This window comes from Neopelma chrysocephalum, unplaced genomic scaffold (genome assembly GCF_003984885.1).
Source record: "Neopelma chrysocephalum unplaced genomic scaffold, ASM398488v2 Primary Assembly neopelma1_45, whole genome shotgun sequence".
In the NCBI taxonomy this organism is placed as follows: domain Eukaryota; kingdom Metazoa; phylum Chordata; class Aves; order Passeriformes; family Pipridae; genus Neopelma; species Neopelma chrysocephalum.
In genome coordinates, this window is record NW_020897704.1 from 16,182,652 (window position 1) to 16,210,114 (window position 27,463).

General features: G+C 38.4%; 1 protein-coding gene across 4 annotated transcripts in view; it reads right to left on the reverse strand.

The window, feature by feature from the left end:
- The window catches only part of SEMA3D (semaphorin 3D), a 143,812-nt gene that overhangs the window by 96,562 nt on the left and 19,787 nt on the right, over positions 1-27,463 (reverse strand). For all 4 annotated transcript variants that reach the window (XM_027679481.1, XM_027679483.1, XM_027679482.1 and 1 more), the window contains exon 2: positions 1,609-1,799. In XM_027679481.1, the coding sequence (XP_027535282.1) occupies positions 1,609-1,799 (191 nt within the window). The remainder of the gene's footprint in view (positions 1-1,608; positions 1,800-27,463) is intronic.

Here is a 27,463-nt window from a genome sequence, read left to right on the forward strand (position 1 = left end):
CCCTGCAGGGATATAGGTGGATAAGCTTGGACAGGAAACTGTATCCCTCAAGCCAAACTGAAAGGTTTATAAAGTTGCTAATAAAAGTTTGGGTCAAGGCCTAAATATCAATCATCCACTCATTGTCTTTTTAAACGAGCTCAGGCATTTTCCCAACCGCTCCCAGCAGGTCTCTGCCACTATTTTAAACTAAGATTTCAGCCATTTCTTTTTTCCCCGTGTTGACCTCAATAATTTTTCTTTCTCCCCCCATCCTTACCTGCCAAATGCATCCATCAGGATTTTGCCAAAGGCTGTCCGCTTTTGAAGTTGAGAGGAATTCACTAATCGTGAGCGTCAAATCCACAATAAATGCCATCACCATATGGTATATGCTGCTTTGGGGAATTATCTCATAAAGCCTGGCTATGAGAAGGCTGGCTGTATGTTAGGAGGGGTTTACTGCTAACTTTCATAACTCATGTCATGTTCTTTCAGTTTCTGTATTCATTGGCTCCAGCGAGTGCAACTGTTTCCTGAATTTATAAAAATGTTGTCAAGATCCCTTGATCTTGCTTCCTCTGTCTCTCTCACAGAAACACATCCAAACACATCCATACACAGTGGAATAGCAAAAGCACAGTGGCACACAAATCTAGCAAAAGAGAGGCTTGTAAATAAATAGCATGTCACTCTGCTTACTCAATAAATTCCTCAGCGTGTTAAACTCATGATAAACATATCATAAGCCCTGACAAAGGCTTTACAGCCTGTCCCATCACACCATCATGAGTATAATTCTGCAATGCATAGGAAGACATAAGTTTGAAAAACAGAGAAGAAATAGCTCCCATAAGGGCAGGGTGCTGACATAGCTGAAACATTACTAACTGGGGAGCATTTGTTTGGGTTAAAGAAGACAATATCAGTGACATATCTCTGTGCCTGTGGTGTGCTGTACCTTCTAAGCAACAAGAAATCTAACCTCTATAAAAAATTGTCCATTAATACATAAATACATCTGTTTAAACCTCTCGGCCTCTAACATTCTCAACAAGAACCACACACAAGATTAAGAAATTCCACAGATAAACATGTTTTTGTGATTCAAAGTGGCAAGGAAAAGGAAAAATGCATATCAAGAATACAAAAAAATTATTACAAAAATAAATTACATTGTCCTTTGAAACACTTGGGGCAGCTCCCTCGACTTTCTCTGATGCTCTAGGAAGGTGTGAATGTTCTCCATGTCCCACCTCATCTCCACCAGCCACATGGGAATGTCTCCAATGGGCCTCAGGGTGTTTCAAGTAGCACTAGAAGCTTATGTTTAGGCAATGACTCCCCTCTAATTTATGTATAGTATGTTAACATCCTCTTGGAACAAACAGAAGTAATGGTTTAAAAAGACAGTTATATTTCAGAAACATGTACCCCTACACACACACTAAAAAGAGAATGTAATACTGTCCCTAGGCAGAATTCATCCATCTTTAAGGCTTATATTATGTATTTCTGGGAACCATAGGGACAGTGTTTTGCTTTCCTGATTAATAATACAAATGAACTGCTGGCAACATCACATCAAAACAAAAGTGGCAGAATCAGAAAAACTACTGAAAAGTTTACCTTTATAGGAAAGCTTCAGTCTTGGGATATTTTGTTTTGACGTTCCAATGACTGGAAGGAACAGCATCACTAAAGATAGCAGGCTGCAGGCATGTGGTCCTTGCAAAGCTCTCATTCTGCTCCCTTCTTCTGTATCTTCTTTTGCACTATGGTGAAATATCTTCCCACTTTTCAAACAATCCAAGTTTAATCTGGAAGAAAAAAAGAAAACATCTGTAGATCTTCATTTTTCTATAAACAATAATTCTGTGAGCAAGCCAGACCTATCTTTAAAGAGTAACTGATTTAGTATCTTTGTTACAGAAGTATTTGTTCATCTAATATAAATAAAAATGTTGTAAATCTGTTTCTTTAATACTAAATTTGCACATTTTGACACTGGAAAAATATGTACATTTTTCAAACACCAGCGTCTAGCACGGCTAAAGTTTAAGCACAAGTAAAATTAATGCAGTATCCATAAAAAGAATATTTTCCATTCAAAAGTGACCCTGTAACTTGTTAGTTCATACTGCTCCACTGGATATCTTAATGTTTTATAACTTTCTTAATCTCAGTACAACAGCTACTTTATATTTATACTATGACTAGAATGAACTGTAATATCTCAGATACCACGGGGGTACAAGCTGAGTTAACAATGAGTACATACTCATCATAAACTTTCATAAATAAACTAAGAAAATTGTATAGAGCAAGCAGTTGTGTTTTATTTTAATAGAGAAAAAAGTCAACACAGATGACGGATTTAAAAGTCCTTTCAATATGATATTTCCAGCAGAATAACTGCCTCAACTCATTCACCAAAATGTCCTATAAACTTTAATGAGTGTTTCATGCTGAGGTCAATAGGCTGATATGGGACTTCATTAGCACTGCGTGCAACTTAGCCAGCTCTGCAACACTTTTCACTTAATAACAGTCATTCATATTCCATAAATCTTGAAGTGTTTTACAAATGAAAGCAATTATCACTGTCCTTATTTTCCCTATGCAAAAACAGAATCATAAAGCTGCAGTGAACCTATTTTCTTAAGGTCACACAGCCACTACAAATTTTTTTAGTCGAAAAAAGCAACAACAACCCTGGTGTCCTGTTTGTACCCAGTTATCAAGGATCTCTTTTCCCCAATAACTCCACTTTTGCACACAAAATCATTTGAAATGGCATCCTGAGTTCTGAACGCAGAACTTGATGGTTAATAAATCAGAGATCAGAGTATGAAAACATTTGTGAGACCAGATCCTTCCCCCTGCAAGTGCATGATGCCAGAGGTCAAGGGAGATGGTTGGTGAAATGACAAATGTCAGTGTTTGAGTAATGCTGTAAAGTAAGGAGTAAGGAAATGTTATGGTTAGTGGAGAGATTAATGGCCCATGACTTGCCATGAAAATTCTTTTGTGAAAGGTACTGGAACTGCTTGATTAAAAGAGTAATCCTAATGCCCACATCAGCCAGCACTCGCATGGACATCAAAGGAGAGGTTCCTTGTAAGCCCATGAGAGATGCAGGGGCTCGTGGCCCTTGAGCCTCTCCCCTGGTCTGACACTCAGGTCACTGCAGTGCTGGTGTCAGAGCACCCAGAATCAACTTGGCACCTCGTGATGCAGACAGTCCATCCTTCCTGGCATGAAAGGATGGAGAGGGAACCCCTTCAGTTCTCTCCACCACAGGAGATCTCTCTCAGGTGAAGCTGGGTCTTTCTGAGCCTCCAGACCACCCGTCAATATCAAAAGACAAGGGGGTGTGCAGGAAGGGCACGGCAGGGAAAGAGACAGAGGGAAACAATTCGTAAAACCCCCAAAGCATCGTTCCTATTGCAGAATGTTGAGCTTCTTTCTTCTCAGTCCCTTCCTCAACACTCACATTCAGTGTCTGAATGCCATTACATCTTCATGAGATGACATGGAAAGAAAATAAAACAAACATGAAATGCTTCTGCTTCATCTTTCTCTTCCCTTCCCTTTATTACAGTATTAGATCCTAAGAGAAGATCCTTATTACTTCTGTGCCAATACATCTTGGCAATATTTGAGGGTGGACCCTTAAGGACTGCTATTGATTAGACTATCTTGGGTTATAGCACCCTAAAAAAATTTATTTAGAGGTGAGAAGGGGAAAAGAAGGGGAGGGAGGAGGGGGAAGATTATATAAAGATGAGATACCAGTCCTGTTCCTCTCCAGTAGGATGATAGTGACAAACCACACTTCAAAAAGAAGCAATTAAGAAAGAGCCAGTCTCACAGCAAATATGTTGAGAACTCATGGCCTGAGGGTCTGGGCCTCAGCCAACAGGGGTCTCACCAAAGGATTTGGGGCTCATTTTCCTGAGGCAAAATACAGTGAAGAATCAGGACTAAATTTGGCACTTACAGAAAAAAACGAAACACCAGTTGCTGGAATTCACTGTCACTTGCTGAACTCGGTCCTTTGGTCACACCCCACAACCTCATTTTTTCATGTAGGCTTCTTTTGCTAATGGGAACCTTCCTTTCTTCCCCCCACCCCTTCCCCTTTTATTTGAATAATGTCTGTGAAAAACCATTTGCTTTCCCAAGGCGGTTAGTTTGTACTGGAGGCAGCTGCTCTATGAGCTCAAGCCAACACTGTCCTGTCTTAAACTCACTGCAACCTGGCCAGATTGTCACATATATTTTTAGTTTATGATGATCCTCTAATACAATTTCAGCTTCTACACAGAGTCTTTCCAACAGTCTAATGACTAGCTCAGGTTAATGAACTTCAGAGCAAGTAACTTGCCATTAATCTTGGGGAAATATCCTTCCTCTGTAACACATGCAATGTTAATCAGTGTCCTATGCTTAAAAGACCCACAGTCACACTGCTCAGAAGCAAACAGACCCCTGAGCAGAAATAAAATATAAAACCTGAAAGAAAATCTGACTCCCCCTTTCTTTCCTCCCCTGAAAAGTAAGAAGTTCCATGAGTTCCATCATGGAAGGAAAAATTATAGTTTCCTTTAGTTCTTCAATACTTTTGCTAGGCACCAACGTGCTCTAAAACTTCCTCATCATGAACAGTCCCAAAATAAATGCGGAAAAAGAGTCTGAAAAGAAAACTGCTGAGGCTAAAGCTGCTTTCCCACCTTGGCTTAAGCTAGGAAATATCTGCACTGTGTTAATTATCACCTGCAGGACCGACTGTGGAAGGAAGTTATGCACACACCTCGCTGAAATAGGGACATTTCCAGTGGAATAAAGGAGCTTTTATTTGCCCCACGTAGGGGTGGGAGGCGAGAGGCTGAAGAGGGGCCGAGGAGCCCGGCTCCATCCTGCCTGGACCTCCCTGGGGGGCTCATAAATTTGTAGTGGGCTGTAGGTTAAACTGCCAAAAGACAAAAAGCTGAACTGCTGGTGTCCTGCCATCCTGACACAGAGAGGCGGCTGGACCTGACTGGCACAGGCGTGATGTCACCTCCCCTAAACGAGGTGTCACCTCCCTGCAATTGGTCAGATTTAGTGGAGCCTATAAAACAGATTGCTCTGAAGCTACTGTCTGAAACAAGAAAACCTGGAGCCAATTTACTAAACATAATTTATTCCAGGCCCTTTGTGGCAATAAACAGAGCTCTTCAGCCCTCTCAGACACACAGACAGTGAGGAGCTCTGTGCTTATGGGAGGTTTTTTGCATCGTTCAGCTCAAACCTATCTAAATGCAAAATCTCGCATTCACAAATACTGTGTAGTTTCTGACTTCTCCTGGCGTCATGAAGTCCAGAGCTGAAAGGACTGTGTCCCATCTGCAAACAGACACTTTTTTAACAGTAGTTCATGTAGCTCTCAGTTAATTCCATAACAAAAACCTTTATGGAATTGGAGGATAATTTAAAACCTGTTTCCAGCACTAGTTTTCCAAGGTCATTTTAAAATTCAGAATTTTGTATTCCAATAAAGAGATAGGGTTCAGTTTTATTGAATCTCATAGCAATGTTACAAACTGTGAAAACCGAAAATTGAGAGCAACCTTGAGTTGGCTCATGTTGATTAAAGATTATTGTTGATTATGGATTATTGAAAAGTATGTTCTCTCTTTCCTATCTCTTTATTAAGTACATGTCCTTTACATATATGCATACAAATTTAAAGCATGTTTCTTTAACTACAAATATACAGATATATGTGTCCAATGCATATACCTGTAGATGTCTCACCTTTGAATTATCATATATATGCCAAAAGAAAAATTACTATGGTTGTCTACTGTGTGGTCCAAAACTGTACTATAATAATGAGTTGGATATTGAATACTCTTCATTAATAAGAGAGAAAACTACAAGCATACGTGACTCAGATTAATAACTTAAAAAATCAAATAGATTAAAAATAAAATTACATCTTTAGACTTAACATTCTTAACTTATTTCTTGAATAACAGAGATGACATTCATCCAGAGCACAATGAAACTATGTTCTTGTACCCTTTAAATAAATGGTCTGTTGATATATTATTTGGCAGAAGAGGCTTTTCTCTTCATTATGAACCTCAGTTAAAGCTAACTCCATCCAAGAACTGGTAAAGAGTTATTATTCATCGCTATTCTCCTCTTTATTAAGTAGTTTTTGTGCTGTTTATAGTGCAGGAAATGTTCTCTTCCAAGGATTCTGAAAAATACTGCTTTTTACATAAACCCCAGATCAGCATTACATAACTTCCCAACACCAGGAAAAATTACAAAATAAAAAGACAATGGTACAATAAAAGGGCCTGCAGTAGGTGATTTTTTTTCAATTTTGTTTTGCTTAAACCATTGGGTTTAGTGTTTCTAGCTTTTGCCAAAGAGCAGTCTTTGCTATTGTTGAATACCCAGATGATTAGCAAATACTCATATGAAGCATAACCCAGCTTATAATGAGGTTTACAAAGCTTTAAAGGCTTTGCTTTTACTGAGCTCCTCACAGGATTTATACACTATCCATTCAACACCAGTAATTGGGAAGGCAAGAAAAAACACTGCTCTGATTCCCACCTGGGAAGAGTCAAACAAAGCAAAGAAAAATGAAGGGATTGAGACACAAGGAGGATGCACCTGAGGGAACAAAGAGTCAGCAAAAAATCTCTCTTTATTGCAGAGAATCGTATGATAATAAATAAAGTTCTCCAATAGAGAGAGAAAATACCTTTGAGGATTACAGCGGATTTTTTATTCATTAAGATAAATTCAAACTATAGTAAAAATGGTGATGAAGGAAGTGAAATTTGAAAGAAGAAGGATGAAGGGACTCACTTATTTTGTTAATTTTTAATAGTTTTCTGGATCTTTCTGAAGCCAATCTACTGATGGAAGCATTTCTTACAGGCATGACATCTGTTTGGAGATAAATACAGGTAGGAATGGGTAATTTATAGAGAGTGGTCTGTGCCACATTGCTATGAAGAGCTTATCTGACCATGAAATTTACTATCAGGCACCTAAAATTATACACATAGGAAATGAGCACTTTATCCTCAAAAGATACTAGGATATTTTTCAAGTCAATGTCAGTGAGATCAGGATTACACCCAAAGATTTCACATAGATGGAGAAGTAATCCTTTCAGAAAGTGGCAGAGAGACAGCCATGCACACAGGCATGTTATATATCACTAGTAACAGTGATTCTGAGTAATTTTATCTGTGGTATTATATCTTTTGGACATATAACACATAAATCCAAGACTGACAATAAAACGAATGCTACTCTTTAACCCTAATTCTTTGTATATTGTGTCTCCTGAAAAATGAAGAAAATCAGACACATAGTTCTACATTCTACTCCCTGTTTCTCAAGCACAATATTTATTGTGAAAAAAGATGGGATGGGATCGGATGGGTTGGAAAGCACCATCTGATAATGATGTTGCAAAGAGGAGGTAAGCACATGAATAAAATGTCCCACCAGTCAGATGCGCAGCTTGTATCTTCACACAGAAATATCAACATGGCTTTGACTCTGAAGTTAGATGCACGTGCACCTTTGATGGATTACTTCTCTTCTTTTTTTTTTCCTTGTTTTCTTTTGTGGAAGGAACTATGACTTCAGGTATTACATCTGTAATAACAGTTTCCCATAGGCTCTTTATTTAGAACGACATGAGAACACCCTACACGTCTGACCATTTAAAAAAAAAAAAAAAAAAGAAAAACCAAAACCCAAACACAAGCCAGAGAAGAAAGAAGTGTAAGGCACGATTTAGCAACACATAAGAATCAAAAGGAACCCTAAGCCAAACCTCAGTGTTACATTATTTTAAGTACAGCATGTTTCCCCAGTAGACTGAAAAAACCCTCCCAAGCTATGAAAAGTGATTCTAAGATGGGTTTTGTAGCTGTGGTATCCAAGAAAAGAAAAAGGCAGTAGCATGAAAATTCCTAGAGACATTAATGAAAAGGTAGGCTAGATGGAAACCGCTTCCTGCTGAGTGCCGTGACGTCTGAAGGGTTTCAAAGAGAGAGAATTTTCCTCTGAAATGTCTGTCACCACCTGCAGCACTTGTGGTGGCTTGGCTCAGCTCTGACTATAGCAGACAGGGAGAGAACACTTGCAGGATGCTTTGCCTGTGGAACAGCCTTGGCCCACTTTTGGGAAAATACTTAAAAGCCAGAAAAGTGTCATGAGGGCCATCAGATAAAATAAATGCCCATTTTGGGGAGACCTGCCTGGACATTTAAGTACTAACAGACTGCATTTGTTCAGCTGCAGCCTGAATTAACCCCAGGCAGCACTGTCAAGGCAGCTAACCACTGATACTGCAACTACCATTCTTTTGCTGGAAGAAACATAAATCTACAATGGCCAACTCAAAGGAAGGATTACAGTCTCTTTTTCATCTCCAGGAATTCTTGCCAGTGTTTCTCTACGGAAAAACTGTTCTCTGTATTTCCTTTCATAGGAAACCTTCCAACTTCTGCAGGAGTGGAGCATGACTCCTCTAGCAGGGACAATTCTATCACCAGAGGTCTGAACTGCCTGATATTTTTGGGGGTTACCAGTAATTAGTGGCACTGGGGTGTTTTACATATTAGTTACTTGAATAGACACGTGCCCTACCATGTATTTTGCATGTTTGTGAAAAACGCAGCTTGATGGGGAAATAGTGCAGCACTCCAGTGAAATTTGTCATGTATCAAGTCCTGACTTACTCCTACACACGGCATAGCAGCAAGGTAAACAATAGTGTATCCTCTGAAAGGGTACAGCCAGTGAGCTGTCTGCATGGATGTATCTAATAAACACAAGTAGGTAGGGCTCTTCTGTCCTTGATCCAAGCAATCCAAACCTAAGCCAGCTCCTACTGCTGTATGGCTCCATTAATTGCATAGTATACAACAGTATATTACACATTTTAGCCATACGTGCATCAAAGGCAAAACCAGCCAGCCAACTCTGCATGGAGGCAGAACCTGCAGCTGCCCAGACCATCCATAGAATCACAACCCAGCAGACTCTACTAAATCAGAAACTCGACCACAAAACCCCCAAAACAAACCCTTCCCAAAATTGAAAGAAATAAAGAACAAATATTTACATTTACAATTATATTTATAATGTCCCTGGTGGCCTAGTGGTTAGCATGCAGGACTCTCACTGCTGCGACCACGGGTTCGAATCTCAAGTCCCCCGGGCAGATGGTAGCTCGTTAGCCCTGTGAGGCCATCCATCTATGAGAAGGTCACTCTAAACAAACCTACGTCCTGAGGACCTCACTGCCATTGTCCAAGCTTGCTTGGCCCCGGCAGATGAACCTTAGGATTAAAGGGTGGGCTCAGTTCAGCGCAGGCTGTGTCTCACCTAAAAAATCCATTGCGCAGGCTGGAAAGGTAAAAGACCTTTCCCCAAATCTTCGCTCGCGAAGACTGGCCATTATAATGTTCATTTCATTTCACAGCCAATGCTTTATTGTGCTAAAATTTGTAGCCAGATTTATCTGATGTAAGCAGTAATGTATTGCCAACTAGTTTGCAATTGTGCTTAAATGCTTGCAGGCACTCACAGATTCAGCAGCTGTATCTTATAGATATAGATGTCTGTGGGACTCTAAGAGAAAAACAGAATGATTCCCCAGCTGTATCCTGAAGTTGATTATGGGACTCAGAGAAAAACAGAATGTTACAAATGTTAAGGCAACTGCATGTTGTAGTTGGCATCTTAATATAATTAACCATTTTTGGGAATATTTCTACTTCACTAATGCTGATAGGATGTTTCATTAACTGTCAGTATTACTTAGTCTATTGTCAGCTGTGTAAAAGTCAAATCTTATAGTTTTCAAAAGAATTGAGGCTAATACAGTTTAGTGACGGTTAAAAAATGTGCACTTCATATGGCAGCTGGGCTTTGATCAAATATGTTTGCTGAATATCCAATGGCATATTTTCCTAAAACTCCTTTCATCAACGTATGGCCTCATTATATGATGTACTATCAGTGAACTCTGTAGAGCTCAGTCTACAGAGCTTCAATATATAAACTATACCACAGGGAAAGACATGCCGGAAGGATTTTCATTTACACTTCCAACAAATTTCGATTTAATAATTCATGATGATATACTTGAACTCTATTGGAGGAGGGGTTTTTATATCCATTGTCCAACCAATTTTGGATCAACATTTTGTGCAGCCAATATGTAAAATGATGCACATATGAACATGTACGTTGCAGTGCAGTGATCTCTATTGTCCTTTTAACCCAGTTATTTTATTTTTAGGCTGAACACATTTGCTTTCTTCCTAGTTTTTTTAAACATTTGATTTTATTACATTTGGAGGTTCTGTGACAGGGAAGCAGCAGTGCCTCTATATAAGCTTACACAAGTCACTAACTCAATGTGGATGTATTCCTCTTATGGGTTTCCCTCAGGTACTCATCACCACAGCACCTGAGCAGTTTAAAAGCTTTAATGCCTCTATTCTCTATCCTCTATCCTTGTCATTATGAGTCAATTAATTTTTACCATAGGAGATGACATCCCTTGGATAAGGTCACACCAGCAGTTAGGAGCACACCCCTCAACATCCAGGCAGTGCCTAAGTCACCCACCCTTCTCCCCAGGGACAATAGACTACTGGCTGTGATTCCTGTGGTGAGATCCATGACTCACGTATCACTTCTTCCAGGGTTTTACACTTGATTTAAGTTCTTGTGCAAACTGCAGAAAATTACAAGCAATAACAGTTTCATTTTCTACAAAGAACTTCACAGAGCCGTGTAAGGAGTAAAATGCTGCCAGTGTGAGTTCAGACAGCAGATTATCAAAGCTTTGACAGTCCTGTGTCCTCTATCATCAACTTTACCCCTTTCAGGGGCTAGCACATGCAGCTATCAGACCCTCAAAGAACTTTACGCTTGTGTTACAGCAGAAATCAATTTATATTTGGTGCAATAGTTGTTTTGCTGGTCTATTTTTAAGCTGCTTTGTGAAGGGTGCTAGCATGACAGTTCCTGGAATCTGAAACAGCCATACGGAAAAAGAAAACAAGAATTCAGGCATCACCTCCTCCATTCAACACAGAAATATTTCCACTTTGGTTTAAAACCACAATAACTTTCCTTTGTCTCGTGAGGACGAAGTGAGGACAAAGAGTGCATAGATGAATCAGTACTTCTTTGAAAAGCAGGGAAGATTTTTATACAGTTAACCAGTTAGTTACTGGGAGAGTTCCATAACCAGAAGACCAATACAAAAAAGGTAGGATGTAAAACACCCCTATAATTTCCTTTTCCCCCGTAATCATTCTCCTCTAACATGATGAGGCAGTCTTGACCTTGTGGGACTTCTAGGGTTCATTGCCTACAAGGACTGTCACCACTGGAACAGGGGCTCAGAGAAGTCTTTGCAGACATTTGAAACTTGACTGGACATAGCTCTGAGCAATCTGATCCAAAGCTGAAGTTATCCATTATTTGAGCTACAAACAGAGCCATATGACCTCTTCATGTTTCTTTCAACCATAATTTTTCTACTAATTCTTTTAACAATTAACGGACAAATGAATAACTGAACTGAATCACACATTGAAGATCTTCCTCAACATCCAGCACTCTTCCACTTAAACTTAAGTGTCTGACAGACATCAAATGGTTTTTCCTACTCTCTGGTGATCTTATCTTCCCAAGGATTGCTCTGATGAGGGAAACACCTACCTGATCTTCTCACAAATTATCTACTTTAGTATTGAAATTGGACTGAAATCAGGATCGTTTTCCTTTTATAAAACTGTCCAAAAGCTGCACCAATTCAAGAGAATTCAAGATTCATAAGCAGATCATAAACTCCTGTATCAAGAATAGCAACGTGTGCATAGGACAAGTGAAGTACATACAGAAGAGATACAAGCACTGCATTAGCTGTATAACTTAATTCAATATCTCACAGCTGCCAGGTATAGTTCACCCACATAGTCCTGATTTTCCTATCTCATAAAAACTAAACACAGAACTGAGTGTCAAAATTATTGACACTGTATGTGAAATAAGGTTTTTGTCTGCGCTGATGAGACCAGAAGGGGATTTCTTCCAGGATTCCCCCACTGGAGCGAGAAGAAGCAGCTGGGTGAGAAATGCCACTGAACGAACTGCTGACACATCAAGCCAATGGGTTCTGCTGACCCAGGAGATAAGATGTCAGCTGTGTGTTCTAGGCTGACCTCTCTTTTCTGTCCAAATTAGCAGCTCCTTCCTGCTGCTAATTATCTCCCAGTTATATCAAGAAGTGGAAGCCATTGTAGTTGCCACACTAAATATTTCTCAAGGTTGAGGGGAGAAAAATGACTCGGAAGGATTCGGTCTCCACACTCGCTTAGCTAGAAAAGAGATGTGGTGAAGAAGATTAAGTTGTGTTTCCATAGCCATAGCTGAGCAGGTGGCAAAAATCCACCACAGGTGCTTGTTCTATAGAGAATTCCACTCTCTGGTAAAAGCAGCCACTCCTCAAAGAACCAGGGCTTGAAGATATCCAGGACTCTTTATGTCAGATGAGCCCTACGCAAGTTTATGAAGCCTTGGGATCATCATGATTAACTATCTTCCTTAAGCCATTCCCCATCAGGCTTTAGTACTTTTAAACCACTGACCCTTTGAATTAAAGAGGTAGATTTCTCTTTTCACAGCTGTGACTCAACACAGGAAGGAATTCAGAGACATCTGAAAACAAAGCCAGGCAGAATTTAAAACAAAATCCTTCAATGACAGATTTAGCAAGTGATGGGCACAGCTGGAGCTTACAAATATAACTAAGTAAATGAGCATGCATTATACAACAGCCTTACACAGAGAGACCCTGTGAAGGGCAATTTCTTCAAAAGGAACCAGAAAAACCAAACTACTAGGAATAAATCATCAGAAAAACTAGATATTGGCTGTTCAAAAGGAACCTGGGTCCTTGGATCTTTGAACAAACTGAACAGTAACCACTTATCTCTAAAATGAGATAGGTGACAACCAATTAAGCAAATTAAACCTTGATTTTTAATAATCATTTATTTAAGTCACAATGCAAAATCAAAATTCATGTGCCTAGAGAGTAATAAAATATTAATAAGATATAGTTTTCAAAACTTTTATAATACCTTTCATACATTCAATTTAAAATATGCAGTAACTAGTATATAATAAATTATTGAGTCATTGCAAAGGAAATGCATTCCTACTATTTCAGTTTAACAGCTGAGGAAGCTGATGCTAAATGTACTCAGCTGACATTCCAGGAGGATTTGAAGTGAACAAAGACTGGAATCAGATTATATTAATTGCTAGTTATCAATGTCACTATCTTAAACGTGGTATCCTTCTTTCTACCCAGTCGAATGGACTACCTGACACAGCATATCAGTTTTAAATAAACAAGCACAAGTTTAAAGATGAACTTTATCAAATGCAACAAATATCTTGAAGATTATTGAGCATGGAACATAGTTACAGAGGCATCAATCTACTGTCCATCTTCACACCATACTGCAAAAGCAAAACAATGACTTCTGGAAACTCTGCTTCCCTTGTCTGCTCAGCTGGGGTATGTGACTTGCATTAATGGCACAGGGAATAATGTACTTGCACTCAGATCCTGGACTGACTGATGTCAAAAGAAGTTCAACCATTCATATTAATGGGGATCAGCATTTGTCTGAGGGAAGGGAAGTCTCTTAGACCTCAGGGTCATGAATTGACAAGCTATCGAACATTTTCTCTGTAGAGCTGACCATCCTCCATCCTCACTGAGATCAGCTGTCTAGACCCTTAGTCCCACTACAGCTGCTTTGTGCTCCTCCTGAGGCACAGAAAGAGCTCATTACTGATTCTTTCTGTGCAATGTGCAATGCAGGGCGAGGTCTCACAATTCCCCTTCTAGGTCACACAGAATAGTCACATTTCTGTGGACCCCGAGAAAAGCATAGAAACATAACATATAAACTGTGAGTTTTGTTACTCTGGAGATCTGTAATTGACTAAGCCATATGGTGACAGAAGTGCCATTAATGCCAAAAAAAAGCCCACTGAAAACATCATCTCAAAAGAACAAAGATGACTAATAGCTTGTACCAAGAAAATGATTGCTAAATTGCTATCGTCTCACACCGCTAATAAACTGGGAGGAGGCAAAAAGCAGCTTTTCTTTCAAATAGACTTTCTGGAAAAATACCTTCTCACAGCACTTACTCTTGACAGGTTTCAAAGTATCTATAAGCTCGTGGGTTGTAATCATGCTAATGATCAACAAGTAGTTGTTTCAGATGGCTGATATTATCTGCCAAAACATTAAAATATGCAAAGAAAAACACTGCAGCAGAGTTTTGGTCTTCTCAATATCAAGTAGAGCAATTTTGGGAGTAAGGATAGTTATAATTTTCACCACCATCAATAATTATAATAATATTAAGAACAGCAATAGTAACAATAACCATAACTTTTTTCTTAAACTTTTTTTGGCAACAAAAATTCTGCCAAATACAAACTCAAATTTTATGGATGATAAGAAAGTCAGCTGTTTCCAGTGACATTTACAAGTTGTAACTCAGCTCTGGCAGTCAGGACATGCCAATGTAAGTGAGTCAATTCAAAAAGCCCACTCAAACCTTGGCATTTCTGTTCCTTTAGAGGCACCTCAGCTACATTCTTGTTTTTCAGAAGTCCTTGTATAAACATTTAAAAACACAAAGCAATAAAAAGATAAGAATCCAGCATGCAAGGCCAACCCTAACAAAGGATGAGACAAATGAAAAAAACAAGATTAAAAAAAATGCCTTATGTGCATAATAAATTTCAGTATCATGAGTCACTGGATTGACTCATGAACTATAAATTGACCATGCCCCTTTTAATTGTTCCACATAAAGATCTCCTTTCTGAAAAAGAGGAACATCTTTAGCAGACATAGTTGCTACAGTTGGTTATTTGTTTATCAAAAGTATGCGTGTACCGTAGTGCAAGTTATGGAGCTTCAGTTCAGCTGCAGGTTTAGAAAGCAGCATGTAGGACATAGGAAATGTGCAGCTAGATCAGAAAATGCTCTTGGAGAATCACCAGTAGAAATCACCAAGAAAACAATGCAAATCCATTCCTCACAGTAATATGAAATGTAAAAGCTAAAAAAGCAAGAATGCAAACGTATGCAGTCAGTATCTGAGAAAGTAATCACATTTGAGATTCTTTCAACATCAAAGTTATCTCTCAATTTGCTTTCCTTAACAGTATGTATCACAAAACACCTTACTGATTTTCTACATTTAAGCAGTTCAACATTCATTTCCTCTTCCAGAAAAAACCTCTCACACAACAACAACTTACTTAAATAAGACTATACAAATGTTTGTAATGGCAAGACTGAAGGCTCATTCAGTATCTTTTCAACAGTAAGTGTAAAGAAGAATAATTATAGAACATTCATGTGTATTTCCCCACCCTTAGTGCTCCCCCTTCTCTCCATCTATTTTCAGCTCAGGAGATTTCCTGAGCCTATTGTGGCCTGTCTGTTTTGTAAACCCCAAGTAGGTATCACTTTCAAGTACTTATCCAGTGTCCCTTTGAGCCCTTGTAAAATTCTTCCATCTACAACACCATCTGGCAAACAATTTTATATGTCTGCTACCCAATGTGTGAAGGACCACTTCCAATACCAACAGTGCAGTGTAACAACGTATTTATTTTCCCTCATATGCCACCACCTCTTCAATATGAGCCAGAAAGTAGATTCCACTGGGCAATAAAAAAAAATGAAATTCTGATTTAGTTGTGATGATCATCCAACTGTTTCAACATTAGGGACATTACACATTTTATATTGTCTTATATTCTCAAAGAGTGACTGGGAAATTAAGTTAAAATTGGTCAGAGAAGATTAAGAAGGTGATAGTACTGGTCAGTTTTAATGAGTGTTTGCTGCCAAAGAAAATTATCTTGCTATGATCACTGCACATGATGAGATGCAACCTTTACAACGAAATCTGTGATGAGAATCCAGGGCCAGCTTTGAACATTCAACAAAATGAGTTTTTGCCAATGTTGCAAATACACAGGTAGGGTAAAAACACACCTTAGACTAGTGAAAGAGAAACACCCCACATCGTTCTTGGTACCTTCAGGCAGGTAGGATGGAAAAGGCATCCAGCACCCTGCAGTTGGGGAGCTCTGTCACCTCTCTCCCTGACAAGGCCCTTTGCCTCTCTCACATTGCAGTAAAATTCACTTTCAGTTTACTGAAATGACCAGGTTTTCTCACATCCAGAAGTTTTACTTGAATAAAGGGGGGGTGGGATGAAGTGTTTTACTTTTTGCACAAGCTGATAATATATCTTAAAAATCTTCTGTTCTCAAGATTGTTAAATAATTTAAGAAATGTATTTTAAGATTTATGGTACAAGCTGACTAGGTGGAAATAGAGTTATAAGCTCTATTAATCTTCATGTTTCAAGGTGTGAGTGATGTAAGAAACACCATGTTGCAATTTAGAACAGTAAAATTGTGAAGATTTATGCCTTCTCTTGAAACATCTGGTCTTACCCACTCTTGGTGCCAGAGTGGCAGACTGGATGAGCTACTTGTTTATTCCAGTCAGGCGCTTCCTTGACTCCTGGACTTTATGTTAAGACATGATGAACATCTTACTCCCAATGGAGAATTTTTATTCTCATGAAGTCAATAGGTCAGAACTTGAAATTTACAGCTCATGAAAGGGATTCCTCTTTTGAGTTTGTTAGATTCTAGTGGATCAGTAGACAAATATAAATACTTGAAACAATTGTACTTTATATACTCCATACTTATGCTTCATACACACAGAGGCCTTAATTTAAGGGCCTGTCAGAACACAGCCTTTTTAGCAACATCCTACAAAGTGAATCATGAGGGGTAGTAAATATCCAAATGGGTTAATCTCATAGAAATATTACAGTGAGCCCTGTCAAAAAAAGTTCCTCTCTACAAAAACAGCAAAGTTTTCAATTCAGTATTATAAACTGCGATTATTCCAAAGGATCAAATTAGCTATATTTAATAATTTAGAATTAAAAATTATTTAATTCTTTTGATTGTATCTAGCAAAAGTCAAGTTTCAAGGTAAGTTAGTATCTGCAGTGGGTCAACAATTTTAACACTTTCTTTCACTGCCTAGTGAGTTTCAGAACTGTTTCAAAAAATACACACATTCAAAAGTTTTGTAATTTTTTATCAAAAACTAACATTGAAATTATGGTGGAAAACACTACACTTTCTGAAAAAAAAAGTCCTCATTAGGTTTTAAAACAGAAAAGCTACATTACTTTTAAGATTTTCCAGAGGTAGCTACAGTTTGGCTTTGACCCCGCCATTGAAAAGTGCCAGAAATACCCAATTATAGCAGGGAAAATGTTGTATGTGCACATATGTATATGTTTGTCTACAGTCTGCATGAGCAATTGAAAAACATCCAACATATACACACAGCAAACCACATAATTAAAATTACTCTTATGCAGAATAAATTTGTCTTTAAAGTAGAAAATAATGGAAGGACAGCAGAGACTTCTCAGTACTAAAACATAATGCTTCATTTAATGAGTAATCCCTCGACAATATGGATATTTACCTCACCCTGGGCAAGCTCAAGTGCACAGACAGACAATTACAATGCTTCAGCTGATGTATGATAACTTGTTAAGCTGCTGTAATGAATTGACATTCTTTCATAGGCTTATAGACGGCATTTCTATATTTTCCTCCATGCCAATATGGCTTTTTTCTTCCAAAGATTAAATGGTTAAAAAATATCTGCATGTTCAAAGTTAGAATGTCTGAATCTGAATGCACAAAGCCCTAGAAACTTAAAAACTGGAACCTATGTCTGCAGTCTCTCTGAGTTTGGCAGGTACTGTGTCTGCACACACTCTGCTTTCAAAAAAACCCAAAAAATACAATTTAGGAAATTTAAAAAGAAGACAGAAGATTTTGCAATAGGAAAAACACAATAAAATTGGTTGTATTGCTTCTTAGATGAATAATAGCTGGATAGCAGACTTATTTATATGACCCATTGAATATGGTTCAAAAAAAAATTTTAGCATGTAGATATAGACTGCAGATTAATAGTAAATGCTGGCAAATGGCTTCAGAGAGTCTCCAAGTTTTGCTTTGGGAGAATGGCAAAAGGAGAAAAGATATTGCTAAAGCTACTCTTCCCACCGCTTTTACAATGCTGCCTCTTGACAGAGTGCAGGGTGCAAAGTTCTGAGGCGGGTATTTGGCAAAAGCATAGCTTAAATCATAAAAAAAAATCTAATAAATTAATCAGGAGTTACAATGAACATGGAACTGCTCAAAACAACATTAGTTTTGTTTCAGCTGCGTTTTAGTTGTTCATCATGTACGCAGGATGCAGATTTCTCTGCTTTGGGCCATCCCCCAGAGCTACTGAGCACCTCCTTTAGTGTGGTGACTCTTCACTTCTCCAAAAATTTGTGAAAGCTGAAGGCAGTACTTCAAACTACTCATTAATTTTCCAAGCTTTTAGACACTATATAAAAATCTTTTTTTTTCCATTCCATATTACTTAATAAGGAAAGTTAAATACAGAGATTATAAAATGTGTTGCTTGGTAGTATGTGAACTCCAGAATCTCAAAAGTGCCCACTTTTCTGTATTTCTTTCAATGTATTTGATCAAAAATTTTGGCTGTCAATGTAAAAGGAGTTTTAAAGTGATCTGTAATGTTCTTATATTCATAATAGTCCAAAGATATAAAAGATGCGAGATTCACAGAAAAATAACTCACGCACACTCAGATATAAGTATATATAGCATATGGAGGTGTGCCTTGTTCCACAAGAAACTGTTGTGTTCACAGCACCCAAGCAAGAGTTTCCAGCTTATTTTGATCTTATTTCTTGAATATTCAAAATATAATGCTTTTTAGAAGCTTTTCTCTCCTTTTGTGTTTTTTTTTTTTTTTAACGAAGCAGAAAGTACCAATCAATGGTCATCTCTATTTTGGTTGGCATATTTCTATATTTCACACAAGAGACCTTTGATATCAAAGCATGGCTGAAATATCCAAATTCTTTCAAACACTTATCTCTGTTAATGATAACTACAGCTGCACTAAAAACCTGCTGCCCTTGGTATCACTTACATTCCCACAGGAATATAAATCTTCAGGTTTAAAAAAGTATTCGTCTCAGGGCTCTGGAGAAACACATGGCTTTATTCTTTTTATGCTGCAATAGTATTATTGGGTTAACATGCTGAAATACACTTTCTTTTTCCTTTTTTTTCCCCTGAAGCTTATCTAGTCTCAAATTATTAACCTGAAAACAGGCCAAAAGAAAAACCAGGAAGAAAGATACAACAAATTCAGAGCTCAAATACGGTCATTTCGGCCACTGAACACCTTCCATGGAAGCAATTTACTCCAAGACGTGGGAATATTGAAAAAGAAACATTATGAAGAGACACACTGAAAGCTGGCTGCTATCTGTTTGAGATCAAAGAAGATCAAAGCAAATATGAAATTGTCTTGTAGCTGAGGCAATAATATACTTAGTGATCTTGAAATGAATTGTTTAAAAATAATTATTTCTACCTTTCATTTTAAAAGGTGTGCATTTAAATCCCATGAGTAATCCAACTATGATAATCACAAAATTGTAATGTATAATTAAATTTAAAACCAAGATCTATTCCATTCTTGAATCAAAATTACTTCTTTCATCACTGTAATGCCATATTGTTTTTAAAACCTAGTGACTATATTTATTTAATTTAATTCATAAGTCCCCGGTTATCACTGTACTTTTACTCATACATAAGTTATCTAATGTGCACTGCTATAGCTGTTTGAAGTATATTTCCAAAACCAGAAAAAAACCTAACAATCAGAGACACATCACCACCTCTTGCAGAAATGCCACTCATGCTATGAATAAAGCATAAGCTTAGAAAAACATCATCACCCAGCAAACAAATGGCGTTTGCTGAACCAAATACATGTGTCTGGAGCTGAGCTCCCGAGCTAATTGGAGGCAGATTCTCGTGCCGTGCGGCAGGATGAGAAATCCCTCAGGATGGTCATGTGGAGTTCAGCATGCTGTGGAAGGGCAATTGCCAAACTCTGGGGCATGGTGAGAAATCCCAGAAACCAGGCTGGGAAACAATGCTGTCATCTGTCATGGACAACCTCGGTGGTGTGAGGAAAGCAGCAAGGGCAGAGACCTGGGCAAGGATGCAAAGGGTGAGCCCTGCTCTGGGGGATGGCTGGGATTGAGGAACGGTGGTAGAGCACTGGGGCACATGAAGGGTAGGTGAGAGCAAGAAAGGATGATGGCTCCTGAGCAAACAAGGCCAGCACCTTGCATGGGGTGCCCCAAACCACGTCAGCTGTGGCAATATTCAACTATGTCAAACCAGGATGGCAGAAGACTACGCCAGGGAAACCACAGTGACTGGAATGGGAGGGATTACTGTCTCTTGTTAGTCTGCCTCAAACCTGGAGGAACATTTAGATTACACTGAAATTATTCATGATCCATATAGTTGAAGCTGAATGGGAACAGGTATACCTGCACCTGGCACACTGTCTTATCCATAGAGACTATCAAACTCAATCACAGGACCCCCAAAACCTCTGTGCCCATGTTAAGCACCTAATTTTAAACTGATATTTAATGTAGAAAGCTAGATAGTTAGCCATGACTACCTGGTATATCCAAAGACAGAGAAACAAACAAACAAAATCAACTGAATTCTCAGTTTAGAACAAGCCTCTTCTAAAAGCAAGTAATGAACTGACGAGTACATTCACTGGGATCTGGCCCAGCCTGATATACAAACTGGAGGACAGAAAATTTCAAAACTCTGCAACAACCCTTCTCCTTCTTTCCTGTGTGTCAGACTAACCCCGACCCTGAGCGTATCTTCGAGTTCAGCCTCGTCCAACATATGGTTCCAGGCAGGATGTTGCTTGTAAAATGCTTATGCACTTATTCCATTAATTAGAGCATCCAAAATATAATCAAAGCTTTTTGGGGGGGAACAAAAAAACCAACGTTGCCTTTCTGATGGAGACATGCCATCAGCCACAGCCAAGGCTGGGAACTCACGTGTCGCTGAGGTACTGAGCTAATGTGTCTTCACAAAAACCACATGACCCGACCAGCCAAACTGTGGACCTTGATTTACCCATCTGATATCCCCGTTCAGCCCTGCTGGGTTGGACTTTGCCCAACCCCACTGCAGGGACGCTGCAGAGCATCCCTGTGAAAAACACCTGCAAAAGGAGGGGGAGGGAGGAACACTCAAGGCTTGGTAAAATAGGTTTAATTGAGTTGGAAGAGGGCTGAGCTGATTACCCTGGGTGAACTGACTATAGGAACAATACTCAAACAAAAGGCAGTCTAATACAACTGTCACAACAAAGCCAGTTCTGAAAGGCATCTGACAAGGCAACATCTATTTTAAAAATCCTCAGGATATTAACTGCATTTTTGTGAGTTGCATTAAGAAGACTAAGCCATGAAAACAGCTCAATTTAGCTCAAACAATAGGCCAATAAATACAATACTAGCTTTAAAATAATTAAATAACCATTTGTTCTTGTGTTTATGTTGCTTCCAAATACTGGCAGAATTCCTTCAAATAAACAAACAGCTGTTTTTTTTTTTTTTGTTGGTTTTTTGTTGGTTTGTTTTTTTTTTTTAATTTTTAAGAATTACATGTTGGCAGCAATTTAGACAAATCTGGACATTTCTTCCATTCATCTGAGGTAAAAAAAAACAAAGACACATCTATCACATTGTATTTTCACTCTTAGAAAGCCAAAACTAGGGCTCTCCAGGGAACAAGAAGTTTAATTATAAACTATCACTGCACAACAAGATAGAGTCTGGGACATATCTCTGGGAACACATTCAACAACTAAGCCAATATAATCTAAAATGACCATGGTTCTTTTTTTTGGTGTAAAAGGAAAAAGTCAGCTAAATAATGATCAGTTACAGAGGGGCAAAGTTGATTGCAAAATAATGTTCATAGTACAGTTGGTGATTCTTCAGAAGCACAAGAGCAGAAAAACATAAGCAGTGTCATTGATTAGCAGTGTCATTTGTTGTTTAAACAGTGCCTAAATTTGTGCTGTGCAATACTGAGAAAATCTGAAGTATAAAATAAGAGTCACAATGCAAAACAGCATTGACTTCTCTGTACTGTAGTTTCCAGTTTCTATAGAGCTTTTTTTAATTGTTGTATCAATTGTGACAGCAGAAGCATCCTAATGAAAAACAGAACTACCCCCATGTTTGGGGTTTTTTTCCCTTTTCACTCTCTTCATCAAGAAAAAGTAGGGAATTTGTTCCAGAGTCTCTAGTTCGAAATACTTCTTAATTGCACATAACGATATTTGGTTTGTTTCTTTCCACAGAGAATTCCCTGAATAGGAATTCTGTTTGTTAATAAATGAAATTTAAATTAAAAAAAATAAATTTGAAAGTATTGTAACAGTCCTACAACTCAGTGAGGCTCTTTAATAAGGCTGCATTTTAGATTTCCATCATGTAACAGAGAAGAAAAGGAGTTATGTCAATAACTGTCACCAAGGTCAAGGCCCATAGGAATCCCTATGAATTCCTTCTAAAATCCCGTGTAGATCTGTAAGCTGTGATCTTACCCACCACGTCGGTGAAGTGTGGAGCTTATTTTAAACAACTGAATCCTGACAGCCTAATTCTGTTTTCACAAAGATGAACTGGTCTCTGGAAAGGCACAGAGCTGTCTCATCACACACAAGGTGTCCGTCAGGTAAATTGATTCTCCCAGCCAAATGAGTTGCAGAAGTAAACATGAAAGCTTTGTACTGAATCTAATTTAGATAAATAAATTCTGAAGACCCACACATGACATTAAAAATGAAGATTAATTTATCTTTTCAAAGAAGATAGATGTCTACTTAGATCAAATATAGAAATTGATATGAATACTATTACCCATGGTAATACTAGTGTCCATGTTCAATACCTTTGAAGGTTTTCAAGTCTCTTGAGATCATGCAATTTCTAAACATTATGACATGAAAATACAACTATTTTGCCTCAATAATGATGACCAATTCTTTAGAAAAGCTTACAGTTGCAAATAACGATTACTCATTCTCATTTTCCTTCTTTCTTTTCCCAGAAATTAACTTCCTTGTGAATATCTTCACATTTCTATTGAAAGTAGAAAGCGATTTATAATAAAGATTTATAATAAGGTCTCCATGGTGCAGCTCTATCACCGTAATGCAGAGAGGAATCACTAAGGCATATATTGATATGTGTCCAATGACTTCACTGAAGTTGCAGTAATTAGGTAGAAAAGGATCATGACCATCATGACCCTATAATACTGGTGATACTTGTGTTCACTAGTACACAAATATTCAATTTTTTGTCTTAGTTCCAGTTGTAAATTATTTTCACAAAACGATTAGCGAGTACATTCATTCAGATACTTTGAATGAAAGTGGAGTTTGTCTTTAATTAATTTAGTGTAAAAATATTTGATAATATCTCTACCATTCAGACTCACCTCCATTCACAGTTTAGGTATCTGACAATAGAAGCTGTCAGCCTGGTCACTCAAATCTACATAACCAACAGAGAGGAACAGTAAAACTACTGTTTCACTACAGAAAGTGAAACTATCAACCTGAGCTGCTTAGTGCCTTCCCATGACTCTATTTAAGTTTCAGATTCTATACAGAACATAAAAATGTAGGTCTGGGCTGGCACTTGTTTATATATTTGATGACACTCAGACTAAATAAATGCTTCCAAAGCCAACAGAAACATTACTAAAACAATTTCTTTTGTTTCTCTGGTTCCAAATCTACATGCAGTTAATCCCTACATAATGCCCTTCACTGAGTATCATTTGCTGAACCACCATAAACCTCCCTGACATGTCTGAGCATAGTCTTCTGCTGTAGGAGGTAAAGGAATGAATCCCTCTGATAATTGTGTAACAGGCTCTTATCCTCCTGCTACCAAGACAGAAAAGTGTATCAGTGATGTTAGGTGTACACGTGCATACTGTGGTGGTATTCTCACTTGAGAGGAAATGAAAGAAAATGTCAGTTTGCACAACAGGGATTTCATCATAAATGAACTGAGAAGATTACACGGCCAAGAACTGAAAAGCTACAAAAATTACTGTTGGAATGAATGTGATGGCAAACAAGGTGATCCTATCTCTCACAGTACACCTGTGAAGCAGAGGGAAAATAAAGGCAGTGCTTAACTTGGCTCATTTAAAAACAACAAGACATGTTTCTCCTTCCTTGGTGTTTTTCTCATTCAGCACCCACCCTCTGCAGGAATGACCCAGGGGTCCCGAGGAACAGAGTCTTTCTGATTGCATGGTTAAAAAATGCAGCCCAGTGCATATACACTGGAGAGTGGGAAGCAGTGGAAGCACGGATCCCATATTCTTTGGGATGCTGATACTGAAAGCACTCGTAAGTTATTTCTTCTTGCTTCCAGTGGATTGGTTGCAAATCACTGAAAACTGACATATCTACGTGTCTGCTAGTGATTTATTATTAATAATAAAAATAAAGACAATTGTCTTCAATTATCTATGCAGGTATATCCTCTGTATTCAAGTAGTTAAAAGAGGCTTGATTAGTCCTGTATACTGTTAAGGGTTCTATCCCTTCCTCCTCTTGTCTTCCAAAGCATTGCAGTCTTCTGAGCAGTGTTTGTCAAAGAACCAGACTAGATTACAGAATTGCCATGTCAGGTAGCAGAAGTCTTCTGAAAATGAGGCAGAACATTGCTGTTCTGGAGAAACAGGAAATGGGATGGGGAACTTGCCCCAGTCCCAGATTAGAAACTGAAGGTAAAAAAAGAAAAATCTCATTTTTCTTTCTCCCAAGCTTTTTTGTTTACAAATTTTATAATTCTGTTCTTTTTGTGTATATAAATTTGCAAATGTAACTGAAATAAACTGATCCAAGGAACTGAAAACATATCATCATTGTTTCTTTAGAGCCCATATTACTCAAACCATCCCTGACTAACTTCTGATACTACTTCTGTCATTGAGGTTTGGGTAAAGAGCAGAGTAACTTTCTCCTGGAGGGTCTCAGGACGTTTCACTTAATCTTCCGCCTCCCACCCTGAGTATCACTCACATATTTCAGTTTGTCTCCCTGTGTGGCCATACTGGGAGCACTCACAAGCTAAACCCACAGGAAAGAAACAGAGAAGAACAGGAACCGTACAAGAGCCTGCCTGGACAGATTGAATAATGCTCCCAATTTGTTAAGATGACTGAACTTCCCCACTGTTATTGTTTTATCATTCTTTTGAAATCATAACTTAATACTTTTATTCTCTGTGAACTAGTATATTAAACACAGTTACTTAATGGTGAGGTATTAGAAAAACATTAATGTAAACATATAATAATAATGTATATGTACTGACATATGCTTATGATTATTGTTATAAATGCCTTTTGGGAAAGCCATATCAAATTTTAAAAATTTATCTTTAACCATGGCCCAAAATTCAGGGTTCTGTTAAATACATTCAGCCTGAATCTTTATGAGTCTCCATGTGAAGTATAGGCTTTCAAAACAGATCGAGTCTGGCCATAGCACAACAGGATCAGAGACATACTTCTCCCGCAAGGGAAAGCACTTCTAACACCAGGGTGCCAGTCTGTCAGCACTTATCACTCAGTGGGTTACACTATCTTTCCAGCAGATTCCCCTTCCAAACTTATACTTCATCACACTCCTGACCTTGCTGCATGCGGTCCCCTCAGCAGAGTTCAAGTCTGTATCACGTAAGACACGGAGAGTTTATTTATCGCTTCTCATTATCATCTCGGAGATTTGTTCATTGTAAGCCAAAATTATTTACTCTGCAGTTTTGGGGGTGCTAATGGAGGATGAAGAGATGAAGAAAACCAAGAAAATATTATGCTGCAAAGAAAATGAGCAATGATCTGCCCCTTCATGAGTAAATGATTGCTTCTGCGCCTGTTTGGTGAGCAACTTTCCATCCAAAAATGGGATGGAAACTGAGGTGGCCAGGCCATTTTGCTCTTCAGTTAATAAAGTTTCAGATCAAGAAAAACAGGCAAGGCTGCATCACTCTAGCATGCCTCGTATGGACTCATTTTGTTTTTCCTTTGCAACATTCCATTTGCTGTTCAAGCCAAGACAAGAAAAGAAACATTTTTAACCTTAAGGGTCTGACATAAGCCTACAAAATTAAATAGCCAGGACTGAAGTGAGACAGGTTTTACAGTTCTTAAGAGGCTACCTTTTGCTCCGCCCTTACCAGTGCAGTTTCAGTCAGGGAAACCTTTGCAAGCTGAAAGAAAACAGGCAAGAGCAGATTCAACTGTTTTTGTTTGAACTGAAATCTATGCAGGTCAGGACCACATGGTACTAAATACTCCACAAATATAGAGCAAGAGTCAATAAGTTCTTACATCTAGGAAGACAAAACAAACAAAAGATGGTGAAGAGAAAGCCTGTGTAATTATAGGAATATGGGTCAGTCACCCTCAGAGTAGCTCAGACTTGAGCTTCCAGACCCCAAGTCGAAGTCTGTATCAATAAATAAAACGTGCCAGACACTATTTGCAGACCCTGAGACAAAGCAGCCTGGCACAGCTTTTATCCATACAGCTGAACACTCATTCCCTTCAAAACCGAGTGGTCTCATCCATACTGTCTCCTGGAAGCCCTCTGCATTCCCTCAGTTTACGACAGGGCAGTTTGGAAATGTGATAGTTGACAAGAGCAAAAACCAGCCCAGTGAACACGTTAACAAACATCACAGGCTAGTGCAGGCCAACACAGTCTTTTGACCTTGTTTAACTTGCAAATACAGATGTGACACATCTGTCTCCCCAGTAATCTGCTTGAGAGTCCCTGCACCCACCAGGGAAATGTGCCACTAAAGCCATCAGTCAGTGACACAGCCAGCAAAACATCCCATCAAGTTTTGGCACTTAAAAAATACTGCCTTTCATTGTGTAATTCCTGTGGAAAATACAAGACGTGGCAAAAACACACAAAATATTCCAACAGTGAACGTACATGTCATAATCAGGCTAAAATTGCCATCAGGTAGAAATTAAAAAGGGAAGGGAAATCTAGGTTTTATTAACATCTGGACAGATAAATTACAGGTGAACGCTTTTGTATTTTACCTCTGGTTTAAAAAGAAAAAAAAAAAAGGCAGTGCCAGGCTAAAACATCAGCTGCTTTTTGTGATCACTGAAACTCTTTTCAGAAAAGCTTTAACAAACTTGGAAAGGAACAGCAAACAGATGATATCCACTGCAGTGCACAAAAGTGTCCTCCTACGAGGTGCTGCTGTTTTTAGAGTAGAAG